Raw genomic sequence first — 17,481 nt, forward strand, 5'->3', positions numbered from 1 at the left:
CATTGCTAAAAATGGCGCTTCGTTTTACAAAATACTGTTTGAGACTGCCTTGCAAAACAACTAAACTGTGGAAAACACATTTCAAACTGAGGGGCTGCTGTGCCTTTGGCTGGCTCCATTTTGCTAATGATTTCTCAATAATCAAAACTGTGTTCCATAGGAATTGAAAAGAAGATGTTTACAAGCCACCCTGGAAACTAGACTTACGTTTATGATGCAGCTGGTACACAGAACTTCCCTGCAGTTTTTAGATTACCTTGCGTATCTGCACTACTTAGCAGATAACCAAATGCTCTTGTACATCCTTCTCTAAAGTTAACAATGATTTTTAACGTCTCAGACACTGATGGAGCCCATCCATCATCCTCCTCTTCCTCCCCACTCCATTCAGATGACAGCCACTGTACTCAGGTTCTGGTGCCAGAGAGTGGAAGAGGCAAAGACCAGGCACATGGACACTACTGAAGCCTCACCGCAGGAGCCATCCCCCTTTCAGGGATCCAAGAGCACATCCAAGGGCTTGCAGAGACTTGGGGCTTTCTCCACACCGTCTGCTTCAGGCTGCTTAAGGCATGTAGCAGTCAGGTGTCTATCAGAGATCCCTGGCCTAGCCCAGAAAGAGTACAGCTATATCCAGGCTAATTTATCCTGCTCCTCTGCAATGCTAATTGACTTGTCTGCAGGATCACCACTGATATGTCACTAGATAGTAGCCAGGCCCTTGGAAGGCTTCTTCTGAGCATTGCTGCCCTATGGTCTGTAGATTCAATGCCAAGGAGCCTGTACAGCCTTTTGGACAGCAAATGTTTCTGTTTATAAAGAATACCAAGAAATGAATCTTTTGAGACATGATGAAAGCTCCTTCAGAAAAATGCCTGTCTGTCCTGAACCCTCTAACCTGAGTTTGAACTTTTATTGCTGACTCTAACATGTAAAACACAGACCCTTGGTGCCTCATGTTTCACAGCAAAATCCTAACACCATTCCTATCTATGTGGTTGTGGCTTCAGGCAAGTTTAGTACCAGTGCTACAGGGAACACTACCTGATGAATTTTCTTAGTCTTTTTTCAGATAGGAATGGTATCTTTAGAGCTGTTTTTACCTGGGTACCAGTTTTGCATGTTGCTACCAGGTCCTTTACCATTTTGACCTCAGAGACTGTCACTCCACCAACCATAAAGATGATCAGAAGAGGATGATCACCAGGGTGAGGGCGATTCACCTGTAAAATGAAGGAAAGCATTATTTGTAGTTGCTCAGTCCAACTCCAAACCTATAGACGAGCAGTGACTGGCTCCCTGAGCTGCTGGAGGAAGACTAATGAGGAAGCTCAGAAAGAAATATTCATAGAATGCTGGTTTCTGTAGCAGCTCAGAAGGAGATCAGTGAGGATGACGCCTAGTTAAAACTAATGAACAGTTTCCAGGGAAATGAAGTCTTCATGGTTTCCACTGAAATCCAAGCGAATTTCTCACAGAGTCTGAGGGCTTCTCCCTCCATTCCTTCTTCATTTCTTTCCTGCCTTTCTCAGAATGGGAGTAGGATACTTTGGTGGATGTGCAGTTTGGACGCACAAATGCATGGAGCTTTAAGGAATGAGGGGTAAATCACCACCCAGTAGAAGCATGGAGTCCAGCCTAAACATGCTAGAATCCCCACCTGAGGTCAGCAGTGGAAAGAATCGTAATGTGTTTCACCAGTCCAGTAAATAATGCTTTACAATTCCAATGAAAACAAATCAGGTTCATTATAATATAAAATCAGTTTCTAGCTTGTTTCACTTCAGAGTTTTCAATACTTCTGTCACTGGATTATAACTAACATAGAGAAACTTTAGCTCAAACAAAATACTTGGTTTATTTTTCCCCGATTATCATTAAAATGGCACAAACATTCTACTTCAGTTAAGACTTTATAAAACCGCATTGTAATTTTAAATGCAAAGGTGATGCTTTACATCACTTTCCTCTTAACCACTCCTAGAAGTTTGATTGCTTTGTTGTTTCCTAGCAAACTCCTTCTTTCTTGACAGAACACACTCCCCTGACAACGCCTCGCTCCAGTCCTTGGCAGTGATGTCAATGGAGCTCGTGCGATTGCTCTTGTCACAGCACCCTTGAGTACGAAACACTCCAAATATTTGTCTCCAAAAAGTGACAGTGAGAACAGTTTAATTTACTCCTTTTTAGACTCTACGCCCCCTCTCCTTCCACAAGCGTAGGTTTTTGACAGCATTCACTCGACAAAATGAAAGCGGTCATCAACCCGCGTTTGGGCGTAACGTGGCTCCTTTGCTTCCATCACCATGGCAGTTGCCTTGTATCCCTGTGGCTCCTCAGGGTTTAGCTTTTCTTGCCTTCCTATTGTGGCTGCCCCAGGTTTAGGTTTTGGGCAGTTTTTCTTCCTGCTACTCCGTCAGGCTTTCTGACTGGCAACCTTCAGAAGAGACTCTTCTGTTTGGAGCACACACGAGGGGCCAGTGTGCTCTGTCTCCAGGCCAGCTGCCCTTTGATTATACAGGGCTGCTCCCTGGGAGTCTGAAACTAGTACAAAAACCCCTTAGATAGATGTATTAGTGAGCTGAGTATTCGTGTACTGGGTGTTTACCATCTTAATTGCCCCTACTTTGCCAGCCATGGAACTGATGGCACAGATAGCATATTTATATGCTACAGTTCAGGAGGGTGTCCTGCAGTTCTGGTGTGATATTGAGCAATGTTCCATCTACACCAACAGACTGATTAAATTGATACACTAGAGCTTACAAAGACATTCTGTATGCATTTTCTGACATCAGACTACTCACTTTTTACTATCTGCCTATAACATAGTGCCAGCCCCAAATGAAAAAGTGTCCATTCCTGTTACAAACACCATGAGGAGTTTAAGTAAGACCTAAATATTTACTTACGATGCAAGTCAGATAGATCTTTTACCTGCTAAAACATTAGAGTATTTCATGCCATAATTGCTGCAAGGAGTGACACAAGGTTAAAGAAATAACTGCTTGCAAAGATGGCAAAGATAAAAGTTTACAAAACGGTCTGCTACGGTACTTCAAGATAATACAGGAATTATTGTTTTGTTCCTTTTCATGGATCTTTGTTCTTCTTAACCCTGTCACCAGAGCAAATAGCTTCACTCCATCTCATGAAGTCTTTGAAGGACCCAAGACATATGCAAAGAGCTTGAACTTCAGAAGCTTGCTATTGAATAAAGTTTCTCGTTCCTAATGACAACAAACTCATCATAAACATGCATGCGTGACATTGGACACACTGAAAGGACACCCAGTATAAGAGCATTAATTGGAAAACACAAGCTTTCATGGCAATACTAAAGAGAAAATGTCTTAACAAATCATTTCCTTCAGTCAAAATAAACCTAGATCCAAACACATGGTGCCTATATAAAACTTATTATTTTTCAGAAGACTAAAGTTCAAACCACAAATTCCAGAAATGCATATTAAAAATACTATTAGGCATGCAAACCCTAAATTAAATTAAAATTGCAATGAAAAAGTTCTTGGAATCTGTAATTTCGTTATGCTATGCACAAGTGTTTTGAAGGAGGACAATACTTTGGGTACGAAATATTTGGCTGTGTTAAGAATGCAAGTTTCTGCCAAGATTTTTTTATTTGATAATACAACCACCCAAGGCTCTCTCTTTTGAAGGAACTGGCTGCATGTGGCTAAACACAGCTTATTTCTGTGATACAGAAGAAGAACTAAAATGGACTGCAACAAAAGCAATGTGTGTCTTCTGAGATACTTCTAAAGTTCTGTTGCTTTGGAACATTTCTGAGGTCTCTGAATCACATTTACTGTGAAATCTTCATTTTGCAAAAATCCCCAAGTGAAATTCACATTCAGTTCAAAATGCCACCCATTAAAAAAATTGGGATGGTTATCCTGGGCAAATAGAATGACTAGCCAAGAAAAAAGCAAATTGATTACACCAAGTGAAGGAGCCTGAAGGAAGAAGGAGGATTGTTCCCCTGAGCTAGCAGAGCATCCCAGGTGGACGCCAGCCTCCAGCCCCGAGCCCACCACTACTGCATTTCCTCATGATGCTGATGGCCAGAGGGCTCCTTCTGTATGGAGAAGAGTGAGAAGGGGAGATGAGAAAGTGAGGTGACAGTGGGGAATGAAACTCTAAAATGGAAACAGGAAGGAGCTGGAGGACAGTTATTTTTCCCATGGCAGATCACAAAACACAGCCTTTTCCTCTGAGGAAAGTCAGAAGAAACAACTTCCACTGTCCCGTGACAGGTATTTCTGCCAACCAGGACACCAGCACCAATGCATCTGGTATTTGTGACCAATCAGAAACAAATTAATTTAGCTGAATAACTGGAAAAAGGAAAACACATCGATCATCAGAAACTAGCATCAATGTATGACTAGTATCAATGGCATCAATGATACCAAGCTCAGATCATCATAAACCACTTGTGTTTTACAGTAGTGGTCAGAAGACAAATTCCTGTGGCAGCCAGTCCTTTTCCCTTCACCTTCTCTAAGATTCAAAACAAACACATCCACCCGAGAAACAACTTCTGCATGAGAGGTGTCTTTGAAAGTCTGTCCTGGGTGAACATGTCTGAGTCCATCACTTACCAAAGCATGTTTATGTGAGTTGGCATTTATATTCAGGCATTGAGGAAGAAATAAAAATATAAGGAAGCTCATGAAATAATTACAGTGCTGGTGGTGCAGTAAGTTGAGAAGATCCTCTTGTGTGAGAAACACAGGCTGGTCAGAAACTTGTTGACGTAACAACTGAGCACTTGCCAACAAGCCAAGATACAAATTAAATGAGCAAGCGTGGCCACATATTTGTGAAGTACATGATGATGCCTATTAAATATTCATCCTACACAAGATTCGTTTGCTCATCTGTTATATATTCCTTACAGTAGGATATTTTTCCTACTAGCAGAGATGCAAGTGCTTACAGGTACATATTGCTCATAATATACTTATGTGATACGCACGCACTCAAATTATTAGTAAGGATAGAATAGACTTGCAACTAGCCAAAGATGTCAATGTCTCAATGTCTCCATCTCTTTAGACTTTCTGGAATCCATTTCTTGTTTGTTTTTGTTTGTTTGTTTGTTTGTTTGTTTTTCTGGTAAACAAAGGCAAGCTATGTTGCTGCTTAAAAAATAAAGGAAACAACCAAACACAATGAAATAAACACAATTGTGAGAGTTATTGGTAAATAAAACCAATAACTGAAAACATCACTTGTGTGCACCAGCTTGTCTGCTTTGATGGTGGAATATCTGTTTCTTCTTCTACTGTTTTTGGAGTGTTGGCATTAATTTTTTCAGTACTGATATATGAATGGAAAGAACACCAGGTCACTGTTTCTACAAATATCGTCTTTTGTCTCAGGGCTTTATCATAAGCTGCGAAAAGCTGAGAATTTCCATTTAGGAACCTAGCTAAATACCTCTTGGAAATCCATTTCAATAGTGGACAGAGATTCCTGAAAACTAGCACCAGATTTTAGGCATATCTGATTTTGTGCTTAAGACTAACTTGCTCTGAAATAACATAAAAATAACTTTGTTTCTCTGATAGTGGGTTCTAGAATAGTACCAACACAACAGTCAAAACTATTTTTGTCTTCAGTCTTTAAATGCATGGCAAGCCTAGCAAATATTAACACAAAATAGAAAAAACCTTTTTCTTTTTGATTACTGTAGAATCACAGAATAATTCAGGTTGGAACAAACCTTCGTAGCTCATCTACTCCACCTCCCTGCCCAAAGCAAGGCCAACTTCAAAATTATATCAGGTTGCTCAGGGCTTTGTTCAGCCAGCCTTTGAATATCTCAGAGACTGGGAATCCACAGCCTCTCTGGACTTAAGCACTCTTATGGTGAATGCTTTTTTTCTTTATATCCAACTGGAATTTCCCATGCTGCAACCTGTGTCCACTTTTTCTCATACAGTTTGATGATACCTCTTCTGTGCTGAGGAGTGGTGGTGGTAAAACTGGAAGAAGAACACCAGGCACGATACAGAAAAAAATACTGCACTCATAACCATAGTGTTGATGTGGTCTGACGCAAATTTGGGGTTGGCTTCAGTGAAGGATATGCAGAAGGACAGAGCTAAATGTGCAGCATGCTAGCTACTCCACACTTCATCTCAGTAGACACTTAGTGAACACTCAGCGTAGGCTAATTTATAAAGCAGAGTTAGCTCTTGTAGAACGACTGTCTGAAAACATGCTAAGAGCATCCATAAGGCAATTTCTGACTAACAGGCTTCCTTCCTCCCCACTGCAAGTTGAACCATATCAAGTTATAGAAAAGGCACCTAATATGGAGCTCCTCTGATGATCTTCCTCCCCTGTGAGACCTGACCGTTCATACTTCTCTTCTATCTCAAGGCTGCTCATTGTCCTTAAATTCCTTTGATGAGTTAAGTGTCTTGTGGAATGCCTTTTGGAAATCCAGGCAGATCACATGAAGCGGCACCTGCTTATCAATTTGCTTGATGGGTGTCTCTGAAGACCTCTGAAAGCTAAGTGAGGTAGGACTGAGGCAGGACTTCCCTTTAGCAAAGCCACATTGTCTGCTCCTAGACATATCATCCTTATTCAGGTGTCCAGCATCATCCTTATGTAGGTGTGCAGTCTGCTCCATTCCTCTTGTTTTGTTCAGCAGGTGCTACCCATCCATACTGTACCTGCAATGTGGTGCTTCAAGCTATTCCAGCCCCCTCTGCAAGGATTTAACTCTCCTAACTGTCCCTTAAATTCTGCTGGACAATATCAACTCAAATACATAAAATACGCCACTGCCACACAATGCTATGGAATATCAGGAATGAGGCGCAGGAGAATATTATGGATGAGCTTGGAAAGCCTGGCTTACCTTCATGAACATGCTGAATCCAGTTTTAAGGAGATCAGTGAGACCTGATGACATATGCTCAATATCAAGAGGATCAGGTCGTTCAGGATTACAGATCTCTTCCATTATCTGTTTCAGCAGCGGTTTGTAAGAAGCCTGCACAAAAATAACACAGCACTGTCAATAAATCTATTTAGACTCGGTGACAGTGCTCTTCTAAACGTTTTACTTTTATTAAAGTTAACAAAAATAACTATCCTAGAAAGGACACCATTCAGAGAGCTAAAAGACTATTGAAGCAGCAGCGGTCTTTGTGACCTTGCCCACAAATGGTGTGCATCAGCACAGCATCAACCTCCAAAGACAGGAATATGGCCACACATCTACTCTGCCTGTGTGTACTACATGAGTAAAGGAAGACAAGGAAAAAATGTGGCTTCCAGTTTCTCTGGAATCTTTTTGGAGGTAGCACAGAAAGGGACAGCAATAGGGATGACACTCTGTTGCCCATCGTGCACCCAGAAGACCTCATTCCCTTTGTAATGATTTTAGAAACACTTAAACAGGGATTTTTAGGAGAGGATAACAGGAGGGCTAGGGAGAGGTCAACCTGCCTGTTTGTCCCTCATGAGAGAGCAGAGTTAAGGAGTCCCTGCTAGACCTTCAGCTTCCACACCACCTGTGGAAAACCTTGAGAAAAATAGGCCAAACAACCCCACTGATATCATGCATGTCAGAGTTTCAGAGAAGTTAGGGACCAGGAAAAGCAGAACATGTGAACGTACAAATGGTCAGCATCCTGGGAGATCCACTTCCAAAGGATCCACCCTACATCTTCAGGGTCCACAAACCTGTGCTGAATATGAATTAGTAGCCCAGAAATTTCCACATTCCTTTACCAAGATTTAAACCACACTGTCATCCTGAAAAAGTTTCTAGGATAAAAAATTTAGGAATTTATGGAGAAATGCTCTTTAATGAAAATTCAACCTTACTTAGTTCACAGTTGGATTTTTGCTTTGCTGCTTTCAGCTTTGCCTAAACTGCAACGAAGCCACAATGGTTTCAGAAAGTGCAACCGTCTTAGACCATTAGAAGCTTTCAAATTAGCGTATTTGTCTTCCTTTGGGACTAGCCCAGGTATACATCACCTCCTGGATTTCTTAAGATAATCAAGTGTAACATCATTCATTTTGTAAAGATGATATCTACAAAAGACATAATGCAAAATAAACATATACATGGATGGAAAATAAAAAGCAAGCTGCTTGGCTGGAAAGTAAAATTTTCTGGAGTAATTAAAGAAATGTTTTTCATTCAACACTTTATAGTGAGAAACAAAACTTAAGAGTTTTTAAATACAATCCTGTCAACGAAGATTTATACAACTCATCTAGTTCTTCTCACAACACATGCATAATTTTTAATTGAGCCAACAAAGCAATTTACAGCAAACATGAGCTACAGGATCATTTAGGAGAACATGCCAAGATTTGTGTCAAATCTAGTCATGCAATAAACAACTATTGGAAAATACACATGCAAGCATGAAGTCCCGTGTATAAAAATCTGATTAATATCTTCATAGATGAGGAACAGAAAGAGATTAGGAATGAAATATTTTTGGAGTAGAGATCAAATCACAGTCGAACAGAGAGGCTTACTGCACAGAATTAAAGGACAAATATCATCTGACTTAAGCAAAACTATTTACCAAAAGACATTAAAAATGTGCTATGATTTTGTATGTCTGAATTTTCAAAATTCAGTGCCCTTCAAAGTGATCCACTCTGGCTACACAGATACTAAAAGGCAGGTACTATGATCACTTAACTTTTTTTAGCTATGATAGTTTCATATATTTTCAAAATATTTTATGACTTGAAAATAATCTATTACATTTTTAGGGAGTTTTTTCTGTATTTTTTATACAACCCCCAACAGCTGCATTGATTTCTAACTCATATAATGAACCTTTCATCAACTTTAATTCTGGCTGGGCATAAATTGCCTTTAAAACAGTTGCTAAAAACCTCGATGGCTATGGGACATACCTCAGACAAAATTATAAGGAGAAAGGAGAGAGAAAAAGTGAGAGAAAGAAAGAGAACCAGAAAAGGAGAGGCAAAGATGAAGGAGGGAGGGATGGGAGAAGGGAGGGAGGAATACACTTGAGATCAGGATGAAAGGAAAAGAACAGTAGTTACAGTATCAGGTAAAATAAATACTCTGCTCTTGCACAGTTGCTACGTGAACTGCTTTGATAACCTGATGGAAACATTTGTAAAGACCTGTATGTGTGATGGAAAAAACTGTACCGCCTGCTTGTTTCTGCTGCCCCAAACCTCCTGAACTGCCCTCAGCAGAAGGTTGGTCCTATTCAAGCTATTAAATCCAACTCATGGCCAGAGTAGGAGGCTGCAAAGTGTTAATGTATCCCTTGCTGCGTTCCAGCACTTAGCCCTAAGCAAACACCCTGGGTTACATCCAAAGAACATACTGATGCTAATTACACTTCCAGGAAACTTTTAGAGGGTATTTTCTTCCATCCAACTGCCCCCCCACTGAACTGTATTAAATGTTTAACAATTTTCCCCATTTCAGACACCAGACAGGTCCCCAGTGCCAGGAGACTTCAGTAACAGGTTTTCTCCACCTTAGCTTTCCAGCGACATTTTGCAAAACTCCCGATTCCTGTTGTTACAAAGCATTGCTTAATTTGAACTACATCCCTTTGCCGGTCCACAGCATACTTGTGAGTTTGGAAGGATTTTGTTCTGGCTCAAGGCTGTAATTAAGTTTTACAGTCTCTCTCTAACTCACCATATGTGCTTTGGATCATAACATTCTATTTTTAACTGAAAAAAATAGAACATGTTGGGGAGGTGGAGAGACAGAGAAACATTATATATTAATCCTCATGATCTATAGTTGTATCACAGTTGATGTGTTCATATTATAGAAAAAATGGGTGCATTTTTCACCTATTTATGAATGGATCTGATTCTGACACTTATAAAGACAGGAGAGAAAAAACACAGAAATATAGTTGCTCTATGGCTGCAGGTATCCTGCTTTGCTATGCCATGAGAGGTCTTAGCCCAGCACTGTCTTGTCCTAGCTCTGCCTTTCACTGGGCATGTTGCAACAGCGCTGCAGAGAAAATGCCAAATTTCTTCCTCAGACAATTCTTTGTTGACATTGACAGAGATATCCCTCAGTTTGGATGAAGGACTTGAGGAAGTTCTTAATGATTAGGTCAATTATAAAATCTGTACTTAAATATTTTCCACATGGGCAGAACATATATAGGATTAGCACATCAGCAAAATTAGTGCTGTAATTTTGACAGCATGCTAGAGAAATAATGTACACGGGGAAAAGAAAGATCCACTTGCCTGGTGGGTGTTGCTGCCTGGATTATGTATGGAATTAAACTGTTTCATGTGCATTCGAGCTCTTGCGATATCCCTGAGGGACCGAAAGATATTGTCCACTGCATCTGCTGCTTTCTGAGATGTCAGGTTCAGCGACGAGTCACAGCCTAAAGAAATAAAGAAACATGGAGCTGAGTGAGTGAAAATCTTTCAAGTGTTTTGATAATAAGCAGTAGGGAAAGGATAACTGGGAGGAAAATTAAATTAGTTTCATCATGTTATATTCTAGAAAGACAGGGGCTTGTTAGACAGCACATCCTCAGCATGGCACAAGACTCTGTAGCTAAGCAAAAAGCCATAAATCCTAGACAGCAAGTGAAGTGAACAGTGTGGGACATTTGTAACATACATCATACAGCAATTTCATCGGCACAGGGTATGTTTTGCTGTCCACAGCAAACAGAAGATCCCATGCTAGCAGGCCCTGAAGAAAAGCCACACATGGAAAGGAGCCAGCCGGTTTGCTGGTCTCTTTGGGGCAAAACAGCCATGAAGCAGGGAATTGCTGCTCAAGCATCGGAACGGAGCTCTGGATGGCAGAATGCTGACTCCAAATGCATTTCCTACCTTTGCAACAAGAAAAACAGGAACAGACCATGCTAAATACAGCACACATGATATCTATGCATTGGGAAGAGCTGTATAATCATAAAAAGTCCTTATCACTCAAAATGGCAAAGTTATTACTTTCAATGTATTTTCCCAAAGCTAAGATATCTGCAAAGATACACTGCTTATCTTCCACCGAGGTCAAATTCCATTTAGAGGACCACATAAAAGGTCCCTCCAGGTGGCCAGGCAGTACCTTGGCACAGCAAAATTCTTATCCTGGGCTCCATCCCCCTCACCACAGGACCTGTGTTCCACAGATGAGTAGAGAAAATGCTTTCTCAGCTGACCTGCTGATGCGACTTATCCAAGTGAGAGATAACTGGGTCACTTGGCATTTGTATTGCCCTGTCAACACCTTTTGACATGTCTGCCCGGCTCAATTCTCGCTTGACTCCTCGTCCCTGTGGTGGAAGATGCAGCACAAAATAACCCTTCTTGCCACATGCACACACAAACACACACACTCCTGCTTATCGCCAGTGCCTTCTCTGGGGGATGCTGCTGTAGTGGTTTGTGTCCACCCCCCAGTCCTGCGATCGGTCCTGCACCAGCAAATCTCTGTGTCTGTGCAGAATCCTGCTGAGAGGACGGGCTGTCCCTGCAGGTCCCAGCGCCCGCTGCACCTGTGCCTGGATTTCTAGTGGCGATTTCTTCTGAACAAACTTTCTGCTACAACTGACAGAAGATGGAGTTCCTAAGCACTAAAGGAACAATGAAAAAGGCACTACAAATTTTCAAAATTTACTGAGAAGTTCTAAGAGTTAGATATCACTCTTTCACATCTTTGAATTCTGTACAGCAGAATATGTATATAATGTATAAACATCCACACACACTTATAGAGGTCTGAAACTATTCCTACAAGATGGTAATTAGACACTGAGCTTTCATGTGTCTGAGTATCATTTGTTGAAAGGCTCCAAGTCAGATACCCAGCTGGTGCAGCAGAACAGAAAAAGTGAATGTACTTCTGCGGGGCTACATCGGACCAGGTTGCTGAGGATTTATGCCATTATATTCGACAAAGCAATGACGTGAACACAGACTGGACCTTGGTGACTCGAGGTCATGTTGTAATTCTAAGCAGACACTCATACATTTTTGGACAGGGCTCTTGAAGTTTGGTTTTTGTTTTTGTTTTTTAAATGAGTGCAAAATAACTTACAGAAATATGTATTTTTTGGTTATGTAACTGCAAGATCTGTGTGCTCTGATACTCTGATTGACCAAAGCTTAGTTTTTCATTTGGCAGAGGAGCTGATGTGTTGTCAGTGAAAGCCCTGAACACAAACCCCACTCTGCAGCTCATTACCCCACTCCACTGGTACTCTCAAAATCAGAGCTGGCTCCTGTGAGTGAACTTGCGCTGGTTTAAGTGCAAAGGAACTGTGTCTAACAGTGTCTAACAGTGTCTAACAGCTCTTTCTCACCTAACAGAAAAAAGTGAAACAGAACACCTCCTGAATACATGAGGTTGATAAATAAGTCTGAGGTGATTAATCCTGGTTTATATTTATCACCAACACAGGCAAAATATTCAGAGGAGGCCGTGTATTGTCAGTGTGCTTTTACCCTGCCCATGAGAAAACACAGGAATGAGAAAACGCGGCAGTCCCTGTCAGCTCCCAATTCAGAGGCTGTGCATATTTAATAATTCACATTTAAAAGCATTTTGCAAATGAAAAATTAAATGAAGTGCCTTATTATTGTATTACTAGATTTTTCTTCTCTCCGAAAGACAAGCTTTCTCTGTTTTAGCCACATGAGAGGTAAGCAGCTCCTAACTAATGTCAATAGTTATATTTTCTTTGTCCTCTCTTCAATCCTGTCTCAGCAAAAGGCACTGCTTTTGGCCAAGCCATCTCTGCAATGTTTCCTTTCACTAGTGAATGCAAGTCCCCCGCATTGAACAAGTTGAAGCAAGGTAAAAATCACACCAAGTTTGATTTGCTTTGGACAGTTGTCTTTTTTTCTTAATTGTTTATTTTCTTGGACCATTTAAAGTCTTTTGTTTTGGCCCTACAGTTATTTTTCTCATGAAAATAAATGTTTGTTTCCTTCTCCTGTTCACATCGCTTCTCACTCTATTTTAACAAGAGCCCTTTGACGAAGAAGTTTCAAACCAGCTTCTCACTGCCCATTTCTGGATCTGCAGGGCAGTTTCCAGTGGCCACAGTCTGGCTTTGTGGCTGGAAGCCCCCAATATGCTCCTCGCCTTGCCTGGCCCAGTGCGTCCCGCTTTGCTTTTTGTTACAGAGTCAATCTCCTCTCGAGCAATTTCTCAGTGAAGCGCAGCCTCTGTAGCACCACTCGCCACTCAAACCTCATTGCCAGCGAAACGCCACCCAGAGCTCGGGCCTTGCTTTACAACTTGTGCTGATGCACTCGTGGGCTTGAGGAGGCCAGGAAATCATTCACCCTCACCATCTGCTTAACAGGCCACATCACTCCATCACCGTCACCCAAACCGAAACGAGAGCCTGGCACGCCATGCAGTGCTCCTGCAGCTCCTCACCCTCCACATTCAGCCGTGCCTCCCAGCAAACCAGAGCCGATCTCCAGGAGCACCGCAGCAGGGGCTCAATGTGTGCTCCCAGCCTCCATAGCACAGCGCGGTGCTGGACCAAGTGTGGAGCTGGGGGGTACTGGGAATAAAACCTCCAGTCCAGCACCAGTTTAAGGCTGACCAGATGCAGGGGAAAGAGGTGTGGAGGGGTTTTGATAGATAAAGATTTGTTGCTGAATTAGTCAGGCTCAAAGGAACCTCAAGGCCACTTCAAGAAGCTGAGAACAGAATCTGCTGTGAGAAAGAGGGGCTTTCCTCAATCACCGGGGTCCTGGCGTGGCGTGAATCATCGGACCTATCATCAGTGAGACTCCAGTGCATGGACAGCCCATGATACTCATTTAGTGAATCCATGCTTGGAGCGTGGACATGTGATTAGAATATAGTTGTGTATGTAAGACTTGTTTCTGTAATAAATGGCTTTAGCGTGATTCACATTGAATCGACTTGTTTTGCTGAGTCCTTATTTCGCTCCAACAAAGTGGTGTGCTTTCAACGCTTGCTCTAAAGTGTGGTTTCCTTGAGACTTCTGATCAAGAAATATCACGTGTCTGGGAAGTCACAGCTCTCTTTCCAGGCTGACATCCAGTTCTTATTTTTTAAAATGTGTATTTAAAAACAAAAAGAGTTTTCTTTGCAATCTTACCCTTGAGATTAATAACAAAAATCTCCGAAGGCTGCTGCGTACCTGTGGCAGTGCAGTAGGTTGGAAGAGGGGGGCCGGCTCTCTCTCCAGCCTGGAGAACAACATAAGCTTGTGTTGTACAAATGGCAGGCGGCTACAAATCACCTCCCGTTCACACCTTCCCCGTGAATGGGGCTGTGTGTGCATATGGGGAGCAGAACACAATCCCTCTTCTCAGCCTGCTTCAGGTTACCGAGAAATCTGCTCCTTTTACAACAATGAAGAGGTGGAATACATTAGCTGCTGCACAGCTCGTGTGCTAATTAAAACAACTCTTCCTGTTACTGTGTTTTCACGGGAAGTGAAATGGCATTAAGAGAGCATGCTGAATGAAATCCTTTGAATCCCAAGCCTGCCCTATTCTATACAGGAAAAGGCATATAAATTAAATTTTGGGATAAAGCTTTCCTGTCAGGCTTGAAAAAAAACAGTTGTGGAAAAAAATTTTCACCATTAACCAGCATGAGACTAAACGTTTTAAAGCACATACCCAAGTTCTTGATATCCCAAGAAGAACACAATGTAGTTCTGCATAAGTGGTGCCTAACCTCACTGATGTTGCTCCTGTTGCTTCCATCCACTTGTGATGATTTCGAGGAGAGTGAGAGCATCAGGAGCTGAATCTAGCACTTGACACGATGAGGCCCTTATATTTGACCTACTTTTGCACTTTTTCAACAGAGAGAGCACATCTCTCATCATCTGCATGACCATTAGTACCAAAACCAAGTCATTTTCACAAGAAGCTTGAAAAGAGAGGAATGGAGATGTCCTTCTCTCCTGTCTGGGGTGACCCAGAAACTAAACTGGACCAGTTTTTCTACCTGTTTCTGAAATCAGAACGAAGATGCTTTAAGAAAAGGACACAGACATTGTGAACGCATGAGATCCATGACTATACAGTGGCATGTGACTGATTATTCCCTTCCTCAGTGAATCAAATGACAATTTCAGATCTTTCACTGTGCTTTGTCTCTTTTGGTATATGGTCCAGGTGTTATAAACAAATGTTCTATCTCTAAAGTAGTATGATAATTATTAACACTTTGCAAAGGCCTTTGATAATTCCAGGACATGACTGAAAGGCTACAATCTTACAAAGATATAAAAATTTAGGAAAGCTGAGAGTTTACCAGTTTACTCTGTTTTATTGGTATTTATTCAGGCTTTCTCTACCTTAGGCTGCCTCTACAATCTGTTTAAAGAAGTAAACCAATATAAATCTTGCAAACCCTGGAATGGAGTTGGCAGAGTAGCCAAGTCATTTTAGAAGCACACACTGAAGCACGGGCTAAACCAGAAAACTGGTACTACAACAACGAGAAAATCCAGCATCAGGATTGCATTATGCAAGCTATTTTTTAGATATGCAGAGTTAATTTGCTTGTCCGTGAAAGATAGAGAAAGAACAGAGATATAGGGTGACTGGAGGGTCAGAACTCAAAATATTGCTCTACGATATTAAACTAATGAAAATTTTCTATTTTTATAGTTTAGATGATAGCATAGAAATGGAGTCCCTTCTTTTCTAGCAGATAAATCTAAAAGCATGTATATATATATCCACAGCCATATGTTTTATAATACTTTTGATATATTAATGCGTTAAGTTTGTTACGAAAAAGTAGGTACGAATGTGTATGGCTACACAGACCGTGGCTGTTTTTTGCAAGGAAAAAAAATGTGTAAAAATCACAACTAGGATGAAACTCGTGTGATTCTGCACTCACCTTTCTTCCTGATGGATTCTGCCACAAATTTGAATCTTTATTCTTAAACCTGATTTTTATTAAATCGTGCTCTCTTCTGCGTCTAAAAGGGGAGCTGGTGAGTGTGACACTGTGGGACAAGGAAGGACGGGCCAGAATACAACATATCTGTTATTGCCCAACAGCAGCATCAGCTGAAGGTGAAAAATCAGAATTGGCTCCATTTTAGTTTGGGGGACTGCAAAATTATGGAAGAGAGATGCATTCCCCAGCTCATGAGAAAAAACCATCCAGAGTGTGCGTGGCTTCAGCTGGGGCAGCCACATCTGTGCTGCTGGCAGCCCCAGCGAGAAACAAACCTCTGGTAACCTTTGAAATGCTGAAGGCCAAGTCAACACTGCAGTGGGCTGAGTTCAAAACAGGCTAGCTTTTCTGACATTAGCAGTTGATATGGGTGCCATGGATTGGATGAGAGGAAAGCAGGGGTGAAAATAAACAGGGCAGAAGCTGAAAGATTTTTCAAAATGGTATTTGGAATTCAAAGTTGAATTAAAATCCCAAGACAAAAGGCACTTAGTAAAAACCAGGTGCAAGTTATATAAAAATAGCAGGTCAGTTTTGCTGAAGCCCTGGCAAAGCAGTGTGTCTGTGCTGCTGGCACAGAGGGGCAGGAGCTCATCAGCTGGGGAAGGGGCAGTGCAGAGGTACAGAGTTAACCTGTCCCTAGCCACAGCCTCGGGACGCTCTTGCATCCTACCCTACCAGCAAACAGAGAAGATTTCTAAGCCACCGTCCCCATTCAACTCCTTTTCTCATCCCCCTCTTCATTTCCCCTTTCCTGCAACAGCCCCTTGCCCCTCACCATGCCTCAGCCCTTCATCGCACTGGGGAGGCTGAGCTCAGCTGGGACCGCACTGCTGCAAAACCTCTCCATCCCCACCACCCTCCTTGGGGAGAGGAAAGTTATTTGTGCACCAGAGGCGAAGAGGCCAAAATTTCTCTGAAGTTACAAGAGGTCAGCATCACAGCCAGAGTGGGAACTTGGGATTTCCCAGCCCTGGGCTTGACCAGCTCTCTTGCCAGTCCACACAGCACGAATAACAGACTGCAAACACCAGCAGGCAGAGGAATAAACAGAGGGGAGGAGGAAAACAAAAAAAGCAGTATAGGAGAAAAACACTAGAAAGGGTAAGGAAAATGTATATGATGTTAAAGAGCAAAACAGAATGTTTCCTTCAATTACTAGCAACATCTGATTTGAACCTATTTGAAACCCAAGGTTCACAGGGAGGGTCACTGTAGGGCTCCAGCTGAAGCCTGAACCTTCAGAATAAAACAAAGGGATTATTTGAGAAGCCACAAAACAGAGAAGGTCAGCTCCACATTTCTACAAATGTCATTCATGATCTGATTGGCACACGGAGAATGAACACACAGCAGCATGCAGGGATGCTCCGGGGCAGTCCCCAGCACCACGCAGAGCAAGTGATGCTGTGGATGTGGTGTCTGTGATGGGAGGAGGAGGGTCCTATCCACCACCCAGGAAACCACAGGAGCCAGTATTGTGACCAGCAAAGGTGGGATTTGTAGCT

General features: G+C 41.9%; 1 protein-coding gene across 1 annotated transcript in view; it reads right to left on the minus strand.

Moving 5' to 3' along the window:
* Positions 1-17,481, minus strand: part of SCFD2 (sec1 family domain containing 2) — a 197,899-nt gene that overhangs the window by 4,600 nt on the left and 175,818 nt on the right. The window contains exons 6-8 of the mRNA XM_021285832.2: positions 10,279-10,424; positions 6,902-7,036; positions 1,104-1,223 (exon numbers count right to left, since the gene is read on the minus strand). Of these exons, the coding sequence (XP_021141507.2) occupies positions 1,104-1,223; positions 6,902-7,036; positions 10,279-10,424 (401 nt within the window). The remainder of the gene's footprint in view (positions 1-1,103; positions 1,224-6,901; positions 7,037-10,278; positions 10,425-17,481) is intronic.

This window comes from Columba livia, chromosome 4, assembly GCF_036013475.1.
Source record: "Columba livia isolate bColLiv1 breed racing homer chromosome 4, bColLiv1.pat.W.v2, whole genome shotgun sequence".
Taxonomy (NCBI): Eukaryota; Metazoa; Chordata; class Aves; order Columbiformes; family Columbidae; genus Columba; species Columba livia.